This window comes from Pelecanus crispus, chromosome 1 (assembly GCF_030463565.1).
Source record: "Pelecanus crispus isolate bPelCri1 chromosome 1, bPelCri1.pri, whole genome shotgun sequence".
In the NCBI taxonomy this organism is placed as follows: Eukaryota; Metazoa; Chordata; class Aves; order Pelecaniformes; family Pelecanidae; genus Pelecanus; species Pelecanus crispus.
Genome location: NC_134643.1, coordinates 198,252,214 through 198,265,956, shown reverse-complemented (window position 1 = coordinate 198,265,956; position 13,743 = coordinate 198,252,214). Strand labels below are relative to the sequence as shown.

General features: G+C 45.6%; 1 protein-coding gene across 1 annotated transcript in view; it reads left to right on the top strand.

Moving 5' to 3' along the window:
• The first annotated feature begins 7,520 nt into the window (after positions 1-7,520).
• FREM2 (FRAS1 related extracellular matrix 2) overlaps positions 7,521-13,743 on the top strand; it is a 146,940-nt gene continuing 140,717 nt past the window's right edge. The window contains exon 1 of the mRNA XM_075722378.1: positions 7,521-12,666. Coding sequence (XP_075578493.1) covers positions 7,521-12,666 — 5,146 coding nt within the window. The remainder of the gene's footprint in view (positions 12,667-13,743) is intronic.

Genomic DNA, 13,743 nt, shown 5'->3' with positions numbered 1-13,743 from the left:
TTGTTATGACAACTGAAGCTACGAAGATTAGGTAAAATTTCTCTTATAAAGCAGGAGAGAGAAAATCACAGTGAAGGGCATCTTAAGTGCTTAAACAACAGTTTCTTCAGCCTTTGATATGCAATTTTAATAGTTATTCAAGGTCAACACAGAGATGGCAGGATCATCCTTCAAAAGAATGTTTCATTTTATGACACATACCATAGTGTCCTGAATAACTAAAAGTATTCCATTTGGGGATACCTGACAGCTTGTTTGACTGAAGTTCCAGACCTAGTTTAACAATCTTTGTCATGGAACATGACTGTATACTATATAAAATCTGCAGTATGTCATGTTTATAGTATAGGTGTGTATAAAAAATATTTAGTTGATAGAAAAAAGTTCTGTTAATAGGCAAAAATCAACATCTTGGCCCGGATAAATTCAAATAATTCTAAATATTATTACTAAATATAATTCTGTCGGCTGCAGAATTACTGCACTGTTATCAACAATTCAACTTACTCACCCACAGACAAACATACCTCCTTCCATAAGACCAGCAGCCATCCAAAACACATAAAAAAAGAGAGTAACATATGTCTAAATATTGCTGCAATTGTTTTTAGAAGAACAATATCATACTCATGTTATAAAAGCTTCTCTACCACTGAGATCAATCCTCTAGAGAAAAATGGATTGGGTCTTTGAATGAGCTACCTTAATATGATGTTAAGTACTTTGTGCAATACAGTCTGATCATTCAGCTAAACACAAAACATATGCAGAAAATGATTAACCATTGTAACCCATGATGGAGGAAGATCATCCTCAGAATGAAATTTCAGCATGCCCGGCTTCATTCTACAGGAGCTGCCCAACTTCTCTCTCAAGTTACCTCATAGACTTATCCTAAGAAAGTTAATTTTGGACAAATATTCTTAATTCTCTGTTTCTGTGGCAGGCCAGGAGATAAGATAGGCTTATGTGGTCAAAGGCTTTTCTATTTTTTCCCAGTAATTTCTACTAAATGTATTAAAAGATATTACCTTTATGTAAGAGTCTTCCTTTGCTTATTTAAGAGGGTAACACTTAAATCATAATAGCCAGAACACTGCCACTACCAGTCAAGACACTAAACTGTAGTCAATAAAGAGGGATGGACTACTCCAAAAAGTTTCACCTCAGCCACCTTTAACATCTGTGCTAGAATGAAATTAATTATTTTAGCTCCTACTTTTTAAACTCTTAGTTCTTAATATTGAAATCAAACATGTGGACTCATAAACAACTCGGTCATGAAAACTAGAATTTGATTCTCTCTCACTTTCTAGGAGTTGAGAACATTGCACCATCAGCTGAATAACCTGAAGTCTAGCACCAACCAAGTGATCCTTGCTCTTTCAGCCATTAATGTTTTCCACAGGCTACACTAATAAAATGCCTGTATTGCACATGTCAAAATGCACACAAGCCACAGCGCAAAACAGCTTTACTGAGAAGCCGTTATTCATCCTTTCTGAAAGTAAAAGAACAGGGAGAGAGACGAAGGGAAATAAATCTCTACTGCAATTTTTTTAACAGGCATGTGTTACCAGAAAAAAAAACCCTAATGTTGCATGTGTCCTGACAAGAAAATATATATTTGTAGGGCATCTGTGGGACAGGAGGAGTTAAATAACTTAGCTTGGATTTGATCTCTTATCCACTAAGTAGCTTCCATTCTGTTTTCTTTTTCAAACAAAGTGGTGTCGGGAATATTTCCCTACTTATTTCGTTAATAAAATATATAAGCATTTGACTGTACTGGAATTTCAGTGACCTGTAATTAAAACATGACAACATAAACCAGAGCAGATAACCAGTATAGACACAGTTTAAAGTTTAAAAAATTATAATAAAATGAAAGGCACTTCAGATAAATGTACAAACATGGAAGATCTGACTATGTTGACCTTCACCAGATATTAAGTATTTACCTATAAGTAATAAATGTCTTACCAGTAAGTCCTTGTTGATACACGATTTCAGTTATATTTACATAAATATAGTCTAACACAACATATACCCATCAACATCAACATATACCTCTTGTGGATTGCATGTTGAGATGAACTTGTCATTGTCATTGGTGACAGCATTTGGCCAGTTCCTGTCAAGAACATTTCCAACCACTCACCAGGAGAAGTCTAACAGAGGACTCAAAAAGTCTAGGTCTTTAAATATTTTTTGAAAACAGCAATGTTGCTTATAGTGTCTTTATTGTCGCCATCATTACACATCAAAGAACGTGTGTGTGTGTGTGAGTGTACATTGAAAAGTAACATTATAAATTCCATAATCACAGTAAAAAAACTTCAAAGAGTCTAAACACAAGACTAAGAGTCTAAACCATAGGTAAGGAAGCTTGATGGAACTACTTACTCGCTCTAGTAAATTACCAAGTCTTTTCTCATTGTTAATAGCAGATCAAGAAGTTGTATTTTGGATTTGAAACAAAAAGAGGTAAGAGCGATCAAAAGGCAGAGGAGAAAAAATGTAAAGGAAAACACATTGCTTCTGATGAGATCTGAAGTGGGAAGGAGCGTGAAGAAGATTGATTTGAAAGTAGGTTTTCAAAGAGCCAAGGTTGAAGTGAAAATAGCACTAGAGACATGAAGGGTGGGCAGGACGCCAGCGCTAGGCAGGTGAAAACGATTACCGGGGCAGCAGAAGAAGAAACGTCATGAGGTATGAAGACAAAAATCTAAGAAGAGCTTTAGAAACATGAAGGGTGATTTTGGATTGGGTTTTGGAGTGAATGTTGGCTGGGTCATTGGTCACATTTACTGTAGGTACATGAAAGGTAGAAACCAGCATCAACAGAAAACCATTTTGAGACCAGACTGTATAATTTCACTAGTCAAGGAATGAAACCTTATCATGATAGAAGCCAGTGCAGTTTCTTCACACTACAAGGTAAAGATTTACCTGAGGCAAAGGGAGATAAAACTACGGATGCAAGATTTAGTGGCTTTGGACTTTTCAGGAACATCTCTGCCTACAGGGCAACAGATACTTGGACTGAAACAGAAGTCATGAAAGAAATGGAGAACAGGTTCAAGAGAATGCCACATTTAGAGAGTGTGACGGTAAAGAGGACATCTCAGGAAGAAGAGAGAAGCTTCCTGCGTTGGCTATCTGCCTCTTGAGACACTTGGCAGAAAAAAGATGACTGACAGTTACAGTTTAGCAATACTCTTGCATATATCCAGGCAAAAAACTACACCCAATAATTTATAAATAGCCACTTGTGTAATAATTCATTAACGAGATAAGAGAAGAAAAAGTGAGTATGGAAGCAACAGAAGGGTTGTTGGTTAAGTACAGCTACACACAGGGAACAGAGACACTCTCATTTGGCTGATTTACCATTTTCAAATTTTTACTGTCTTTCAGCAGACTAATTATATAAGATTGTTCTTTGGTCTTTGTACACCAAATCACCTGTCATATTGTGAATGATGAAAATTTTCTCTGTGCCACAGTAGGCACTGTACACCTTGCTTTTCATGGCCTTCAGAATTGAATTGCAATACCAAAATTACTTATACAACCCATAAGTGTCCAAATGCTCCCATGAATCTCATTTGCTCTTTCCACCCTCTCCCCCGCTCTCCTATTTTCCTTGGCAAGATAGTTATAATATACATTGGCAAGATACGGCACATCTTTTTGCACTTGTAAGTTATGAAATACTCATGCTATGTATTTGGAAAATGTTAAAAACCCCTGATATTTGTATGTCATATTTAGTCTCCTTTCCCAGTATTTAATCATCAAAATTATTTCATTTTTACTAATTTATTTGAAGAACATCTCTGGAATTAATTCCATCATTAAGTACAAAACTCCTATAAAAAGTAATATAATAACAAAAATCAGGCTTTGATACTGTTGTTAAGATTATACCGTATCAACAGAGGGCAGTCTTTGATAACTATAAATTCATATGTAGACTTGGTGAACAGCAAACTTCTGTTTGTCTTACATAGGAACTGTGAGTTGTGCAGGTTTCAGTAAGGAATATAAATCTGTGATCCAGCATCAAAAGCAGAAGCCAGATGCCCTCAGAAAGGTTGCATTTGAAATAAGAATAGATTTGCATTCATTTTAAATAAACAAATGTGTAACAATATAGATTTATCCTGCTGAACCTCACAGGTAATTTATTTCAGAAGAAATATGCATCACTAGATTTCCATGAGAGCACTTTTATTTATTAATACTCTATTAAATGAGCAGGTCTTCTTTGTCTTTGTGTTTCTGTTTAGACTCAGAAATATAGTGTGGTAGTGTAACAGAGCTGCAGCTTTCATGCAAGGATATGTAGATTATCTTTTTTCCCTGGTCAAGTACCAGTCACTTTATTCACCAAAAATTTATTTTAAAGTATCAATGGACTTGTTTTTGTGAGAGACATTTTGTAGGAAAATGCTTTGGATTTACAACTATGTCATTAGATCAGAATGTAGCCAAGATTAATTTTCTTCAAGTACGTTTTGAACATGAGTGTTGGCAAAAGCCAACCAGTCAGCAAGCCAAGGAAAATCCTTTCAAAATTCTTACTAATTCTATAATTTGGAGCACTTTTTATTTTATGTTGTGCTGTGAAAAGAAAAAGAAAAAAAAACCCCACGTCTTGCACTTTGTACTTGGACTGTGGCACAAGAACACATTGACTTGTTTGACAAGACAGCAACTGCTAAAAAAAAAAAAGAGGACTTCTGCTCTTTGTACATGGAGATTTACTACTTGACGATGGAGATAACAGAGATCAAAGAACCTGACCCTGTATCCACTGAAAATAAGAAATTTCTGTATCAGAGAGAGATCAATCCCATCCCTTCACTACTTTTCTCTTGACTTTTTTTTTTCCATTAAAAAACTAGATCTCTCAAAAATTTATTTGTTGGAATGCCCTTCTCCATTCACTTTCAACACAGGTATTTCAAAAGCTATTCCTTCATCTATCAGATTTCTCTAACTCTCTTTACCAACTGAAAAGAGATGTCCCAGATACATCACACCAAATATTGGACTGATTTTAACAGAGAAGAGTTTGCTCTGTTACAAACATGGTTCAAAACACATCATCATTAAGGAGAAAATATTTCAAAAGTACATGTTTACCTGTTATCCCTAACAGTCTAAGAATATTAAAAAAAGAAAAAAATAGTGCACTTTTCATTAGATACCTTTTTTTTTCCTTCTGCTAGAACAACAAATAGAAAGCTAGATGCTATTTGTAAGTGATTTATTACCGGTTTTCACTAAGCCTCTCCACACACATGCACGGATGCACATACACACATTGTTTGAATGGCAAACTCTGCAAAAGGGAGTTTATTTTGAAAAAATGAAAATCTTTCTCCCTTAAATGAATAAATGTGAAGATTTCTGCTGAACATTAGTTCTGTAAAACTTCATTTTACTACAGCCTAAATTTGGAATCAAACTTAGATGGTACACATTTGTTTAATAAGATAACCTATTCATGCCCATGAAGGCAGACATGACTTCAAATCACCCTGATGCTACCCCAAACCTCTGTGTTAAGTCATTTGGTTTTGTTGTGTGGGTTTTTTTTTAAATGTATTTATTTGTTTTAAATAAGAGCCCAGGACTTGACACTAGACCATTACATCTGGGCAACTCCAATCACTCCATCCTGAATATTGTCATCTCTGACAAGAAGAGCTACTAACACCATGTTTGTGAAACTATGGGAAATCCTTGGTCCTGGGACTCAACTTTTTCTACTGAATTACCTTTCTTTCAGGCTAGAAATAAGACATTAACTTCCTGAAATCCAGGGTGAATGCCCATAAGGGTAGAGAAATGGTATTAGTGTTGCTCAACTTGCTAGATATCTAACTACTAGAATTACTACCTCCTGCAGCAGCATCCACGTCCATAATTCAGCATATACTTGTTTAACAAATTAGCTTTCTGCAGTTTTCCACAGGTATGTCAATAATAAAATATAAAAGCGTCTCAAAAATTACAATAACCCAGTGTTGTAGAACAGATGTTCACTGGTGCTCCCCCACCCCAAACCAAGCTGAATTATTTGTTGGAATGAATACTTATACATAAATGTGGCTGACTGTGCCCACACCTGAAATTCCAAATTCAAGCTTTCCATACAGAAAAGAAGATCACACAGCACAACGTTGCTCCAGCACTGAAGGATAACTTAAAAGATTATTTTAAAAGAAGGCATCACAAATTTATACAAAGACATTTCTAAACAGCCTTGGGTCATCTTTGAATCTGCCCCTTAGCATTTTTCGCTTTTCTACTGTTAGAAACCTTTTTTTAAAAACAGACTGTGAATCACATTTCATTAACAAGAATTTTAGCAGCTGTGAGAAGACGAATAAAAAGTCAGAGCCTGCCATTAGGAATTTTAAAAGGCAGCTAACTCCTGCAAGCTCTCAGGCTCTTACTAACACGCTTTTTTAACTGCAGACACAAGACAGCAGAAATACTGTGAAGCTTTTATTCACCCGCTGCTGCAGCTAGTCACCTCCGAGGAAGGAAACTGGGTATTAACTAACGCGTTTTGCCCCGGAGGTACTTATGCGCTTTCTTTCTGGCGCAAAGGAAGGCGGTGCCGGCAGGCAGGTCTCCGCACCCCCACCCCGCAGCCGCCGGGCGCTTCTCCTGGCGTTGACCGGCGCCGGTTCCCCTCGGGCACCCTCCTCTCCCCCCGGCCGCCGGCCCCCGGCGCGGCCCTCGGGCAGCCCCGCTCCCGCCGCCGCCAGGGGCGGCCGTTACCCGCCACCGCCCCGCGCTCACCTGTCGCCCCGCGGCCTGAGGGGAAGGGAAACCCCGAACCCGCCCCGGCGGCCGCTCGGCGACGGCCCCGCTCTAATTCTGCCCCGGGAGTTCAGCCGAGAGCGGGGAGGCTCAGCGCAGGGGAGGCGGCGGGAGCCTCCCGGGGCTGCCAGAGGTGCGCTGCTCCGCTGTGGGCAAGCGGCACCGCCCTCCCCCCGACATGAGGGCTCCGGGCGGTCCGCGGCGCCTTTCCCGCGGCGGCTGCCGGCAAGGCGACCAAGCGCCGGGCAGGGTGATGCGTGCCCCCCGCCTCCCCCTTCCTCCCCGTTCCCGCCCGGCCGGCGCTCGGCTCCGCCGCTTCCTCGGCGCCTTCTCCTCCACAACCTGTTGGGGGGCCGGGGGAGGGAGGGGGGGTCCGTACCCCCTGTAGCTCGCAAGATTGGCAAACCGCTCCGTCCAATCGCGCCAGGCGGCCTCGCCCCTCGCTGGTGCCTATTGGCCGCTCGGAGGCGCGGGGCGGGGCTTCGCCGTTGGCGGGGCTCCCCTCCGGAGCGGGGCGCGCTCCCCTCAGAGCGCAGCGTGTGCGTAGGACGAGCAGGTCCGGACGGGCCGCGCCGGCGGCAGGAGCGGGGCCGCCACTCGGCCCCTGCGGAGCGCAGACGCCGCTGCCGGGGGCTCCCGGCGCTTTGCTCCGCCCCGCCCCGCCGGCAAGGACGATGCAGGCTCTCCCCGCCGCGCCGCGGCGGCTGCTGGCCGGCTTGCTGCTGCTGCTGGCCGGCTGCGTCTGGGTGGGCGCGCCGGAGCCGCCGCCAGGCAGCGCCGCCGTCGCCTCGCTGTGGGCGCCGGAGGCGGCCCCCGTCGTGGTGGCCAACCGCGGGCTGCGGGTGCCCCTGGGCCGCTCCGCTTGGCTGGACCCCGCCCGCGACCTGGTGCTGCAGGTGCAGCCGGGGGACCGGTGCCACCTCACCGTGCTGGACGAGGACCCGCTGTGGCAGCGCCCGGGCCGCCTGAGCCCCAGGCGCTTCCCCTGCGATTTCGGGGCCGGCGAGGTGCGGTACTCGCACCTGGGCGGCCGCAGCCCAGCGCGGGACCGCGTCCGCCTGCAGCTGCGCTACGACTCGCCGAGCCGTGCCCTGGTGCTGCCCCTGGTGCTGGAGGTGGAGGTGCTCTTCACCCAGCTGGAGATCGTCACCCGCAACCTGCCCCTCACCGTCGAGCGCCTGCGGGGCACCAGCAGCCCGCTGGACGCCCGCAGCCTGGAGTTCGCCTTCGAGCCGGGCCGGCAGCGCTGCCGGGTGGGCCTGCTGCCGCCGCTGGCCGGGCTGCCCCGGTACGGAGAGATCCTCAACTACCCCGCGGCGGTGGCGCCGGCGGCCGCGGGTGGGGAGGCGGCGGGGGGCGGCCCGGTGCCCGCCTCGATGTGGGACTGCGAGGAGTTCCTGCGCCTGGGGCTGCGCTACCGGCACACGGCGGCCGGCGGCTCCCCCAACCGGGACCTGGTGCCGCTGGTGGCAGAGCTGCGGGAGGCAGCGGGCAGCGGAGCGCTGCTGAAGCGCGAGTACTTCCAGGTGCTGGTGCGGATCCGGGGCGGGACTGAGAACGTGGCTCCCAAACCCAGCTTCTTGGCCATGCTCATGATGGAGGTGGACCAGTTTGTCCTCACCGCCCTCACGCCTGACATGCTTGCGGCCGAGGATGCCGAGTCCCCACCAGACCTGCTGCTCTTCAATATCACCTCGCCCTTTGGCCCCGGCCAGGGGCACATGGTCAGCACAGACGACCGGAGCTTGCCTGTCTCCTCCTTCAGCCAGCGGGACGTAAGGGAGCTGCGCATCGCCTACCAGCCGCCCATGGAGGACTCGGACCGGGAGCGGCTCTTTGAGCTCGAGCTGGAGGTGTTGGACCCAGAGGGTGCTGCCTCGGAGCCCTTTGCCTTCGTCATTGTGGTGAAGCCCATGAACACCCTGGCACCTGTGGTGACCCGCAACACTGGCCTCGTGCTCTATGAGGGGCAGTCACGGCCCCTCTCAGGCCCTGGTCCCAGCCCCAACCTGGTGATAAGTGATGAGGATGACCTTGAGCAGGTGCGGGTGAGCGTAATGGCAGGGCTGAGGCATGGCCACCTCACTCTGCTGGAGGACACCCCAGCATCTGCTGCCCCTCGTAAACACTTCACGGTGGCTGAGCTGGCAGCAGGTCAGGTCATATACCAGCATGATGGCAGCGAGTCTCCACTCAGCGACAACCTGGTGCTGCGGCTGGAAGATGGTGGCTCTCGCCACCGTGTTGAGTTCCTTTTCCCCATTACCCTGGTGCCCACTGATGACCAGCCACCCCTACTCAATGCTAACACGGGGCTGGCCATGGCTGAGGGTGAAACCGTGCCCATCACCACTCGTGCTCTTAGTGCCACTGACATTGACTCACAGGATGCCATCCTGCTCTTCACAGTGGAGTCTGGCCCCACTGCTGGGCAGCTGCTCCTCCGTCAAGCACAGCCACCTCCTGGCTGGGAAGAGGAGGAAGAAGATGAGGGCTTTTCTTGGAGGAGGGTGCCAGGTTTAGTGGGGAGCTCCCTAATCTACGAAAAGCCAGTGACAGAGTGGCTGCAGCAGGACATTGTGGAAGGGCGTCTCTATTACCACCACTTCGGGCCTCACAGCCCTGGCCCTGGGGTTGTGTTGGACCAGTTCGTCTTTAGAGTCCAGGATGACAATGACCCACCCAACCGGTCCGGGCCACAGACTTTTGTGATCCGGGTACATCCTGTAGACAGATTAGCCCCAGAGCTGCATAGTAGCAGCAGCCTGCACTTAATAGTTGCAGAACAGCAGGTGACCCCACTGCGGAGGAAACACTTGTGTTACACAGATCAGGATTCAGGGGACCGTGAGCTCCGCTATACCATAACCCAGCCCCCCACTGATACTAACCACCCTCCAGATGTATATGGAGCCCGCCTTGGATCCCTCGTGCTGACTGAGGATCACTCTGTGGAAGTTACCCACTTCACCCAAGCCCAGATCAATCATCACAAGATATCTTACCGTCCCCCACAGGAAGAACTGGGGGTGGCTCCTCATTTGATTCAGTTTCAGTATCAAGTGCAAGATGCAGCTGGCAATGCAGCTGAAGGGACTTTCACTATCTACCTGCAGCCTGTGGATAACCAGCCTCCTGAAATCACTAATACTGGCTTTACTTTGCCTGAGGGAGGCAGCCATGTCCTTAGTCCAACTGAGCTGGATGCCAGCGACACAGACACTGAACTTGCCCATCTCAGATTTATCCTGACCCAGGCTCCTCGGTATGGCCAGTTGCAGCTTTCTGGGTACAGTTTGATTCCGGGAGGTGTCTTTGGCCTGGACGATATCAGACAAGGGAGGGTGGTGTATGTGCACAGTGGAGCTGAGGCCAACAGTGATACCTGCAGGCTTGATGTGAGTGATGGGGTTCATTTTGTGCCCATCACACTGAAAATGAACGTGCACCCAGTTGATGATGAGGTTCCTACACTACGGTTGCCCCCAGGCACTCTTGGTTCCTACCTGGATGTGCTGGAGAATGGTGCTGCTGAAATCACTGCTAATGTCATTCAGGGCACGGATGAGGATACAGATGACTTAATGTTGACCTTCATTGTAGAGGATCCTCCTCAGTATGGGAACATCCTGGTCCAAGGGGTGCCTGCAGAGAGATTTTCCCAGAGAGATCTGCTGGATGGTGCTGTGGTATATGCTCACACTGGTGGTGAAATAGGCCTTCTGCCCAAAGAAGATACCTTCAATCTTACCTTGTCTGACCTGTCAGAGGAGTGGAGTGTCAGGGGCAATGTTGTTCAAGGAGTTTCAGTCTTGGTGACCATTCTTCCTGTTGACAGTCAAGCCCCACAGATATTTGTGGGGGAGCAGTTCATGGTAATGGAAGGTGACAAACAGGTCATTACTCCTGCTCACCTCAGGGCTGAAGATGTGGATACTCCTAATGATGATATACTCTGCACCATTGTTGCTCAGCCGACATCTGGGTATGTAGAGAACATCTCTCCAGCCCCAGGATCTGAAAAATCCAGAGCAGGTGTAGCCATAAGTGCTTTTACCTTGAAAGACCTCCGTCAAGGGCATATTTTTTATGTCCAAAGTATACATAAGGGTGTAGAGCCTGTTGAAGACAGATTTGCTTTCCGTTGTTCTGATGGCATTAACTTTTCCCAAAGGCACTTTTTCCCCATTGTCATTATGCCAATCAATGATGAAGAGCCCGAAATCTTTATGCGAGAGTTTGTTGTGATGGAAGGCATGAGCCTGGTTATTGATACCCCTATCCTCAATGCAGTTGATGCAGACATCCCTGCTGATGAGTTAATGTTCACAATCACCAGGCTTCCCAGGCATGGCCACATTGTGAACCAGCTGGTCAATGGAACTGTCCTAGTGGAGAGCTTCACCTTGGATCAGATAACAGAGAGCTCCAACATACTTTACGAACATGATGACTCTGAGACAAAGGAGGACAGTTTTGAGGTGAAACTCACAGATGGTAAACATACTGTTCAGAAAACAGTACTCATCATGGTTATTCCTGTAGATGATGAGACACCCAGAATGGCCATCAATGATGGTTTGGAGATTGAAATAGGGGAAACCAGAACTATTCATAACAGAATATTGAAGGCTACTGACCTGGATTCTGAAGACAAAACCTTGACTTACATTATAAGATACGGGCCAGGACAAGGCCTCTTGCAGAGAATAAAGCCTTCAGGTGGAGTTGAGAATATCACCCTGGGGATGAACTTCACCCAAGGTGAAGTGGATAGAAATTTAATTCAATATATACATTTTGGCCAAGAAGGAGTTCGTGATCTTATAAAGTTTGATGTGACAGATGGAATAAATCCTCTCATTGACCGCTACTTTTATGTGACAATAGGTAGCATTGATATTGTCTTCCCAGATGTAATCAGCAAAGGAGTTTCTTTGAAGGAAGGAGGGAAGGTAACCCTTACTACTGATTTGCTTAGCACTAGTGACCTGAATAGTCCAGATGAGAACTTAGTTTTCACTATTACTAGAGCACCTGTTCGTGGTCATCTTGAGTGCACAGATCGGCCTGGGGTACCCATCTCCACTTTTACTCAACTCCTGTTAGCAGGCAATAAAGTTTATTACATTCACACTTCAGAAGATGAGGTGAAAATGGACAGCTTTGAGTTTGAGGTGACTGATGGCTATAACCCTGTATTTCGTACTTTCAGAATTTCTATCAGTGATGTGGACAATAAGAAACCTGTCGTCACAATCCATAACCTGGTGGTTGGTGAAAATGAATACAAACTGATAACCCCATTTGAACTGACTGCAGAAGACAGAGATACACCTGACACATTGCTAAAATTTATCATCACTCAAATACCAGTTCATGGTCAGATCATGTTCAATAACTCCAAACCAGTCACCAGCTTCACTAAACAAGATCTAAACGAAAATCTAATCAGCTACAAACATGATGGCACAGAATCAGTTGAGGACAGCTTCTCTTTCACTGTTACGGATGGCACTCATACTGATTTCTATGTCTTCCCCAACACTGTGTTTGAAACGAGGAAACCTCAGACTATGAAGATTCGAATAATGGCTGTGGACAACAGTGTACCTCAAATTGTAATAAACAAGGGTGCTCAGACTCTGCGTATTCTGGCCACAGGTCATGTTGGGTTTCTGATTACCAACAAGGTGCTCAAAGTGGAAGACAGGGACAGCTTACATGTTACTCTCAAGATCAGAATCACAGAGGGTCCACGCCATGGCTTCCTGATCCACCTGGGGAAAGGCAACCATAGCATCAGCCAGTTCACCCAAGGTACTACCATACACCATGCTTTCTTTAGATCACTGGAAACATTCTTTTTCATGCTAAAATCTGTAATAATTGATGAGAGAAACTTTCCAACAGTGAGCTTATTTATAATGGCTTTATTATTTTTTAGTTCTGTTTATTATTTATTGCATCTATGACAGCTTTAAACAGGAAAGGGGGTCTAGTGGATAAACACTGAATAAAGGAGCGTGTTCGCTTTGGAGAGCTTACAGTCCAAATAACTGTGATTTGGACTTTCTATCAGTGACAGAAATTTGTATAACAGAATTGGGCTGCATGTGGTTCTGGATCTTTAGAGCCTGAGTGCCTTCTTTAAACAGTTTTATTTAGAAAATGCTATGGGAGTGGCCAAGCTATTATTAACTAATGGTCATACCATGGCTAGGGTATCAGTTGCTATACAGTCTGAGCACACTTAACTGTAAAAGCAAAATAATTTCCCAAACATGGGAAAATAATATGAGTGCATTTGTTGCCTTAATTACACAAATCTTAACCACAAAGTTTTTTGTGGTAAATTAAAAGGTAATATAAATGTTTTAAAATTATGTCAGTGGTAGTTACTTTTTACACAGAACTAAAATACTAGGTGGTATAAATAGGACTAAAACCACATGTGCTGTATATTCTGAAATAAAGCCTCAACACAAGGCTATGAAGTAACTTTAATTGAAAGGGGAGCATTAGCTATTCTCCAGAGAATTTTCCATGTTACTTTGCAATGAGTTAATAGCTGGTTAATTAAAAATGAAATGAGGTTTCCTGGAGCCTCCTGCAGCTGTGGAGTGAACAGATAGCACAACTGCACAGAGGCTCAAAATTAAAGGGGCCCAGACAGGATGGGCTATGTAAGGCTGGGTAAGGCTAGAGATGAATGCTTGTACTTGGCTGTATTTCATTTCACAGAGCCCATACTGGTATGTGTCCCACGTTACAGTCTTGGCTGTAGTGATGTTCTTGTCAGATACACCAAATCTTGCAAACAGTCCTGATGAACTTTTGAATGGCTGGGGTGCCCTAAGTTTTGCAGTGTTAGTGCAAAAAAAGAGGATGAGGAGG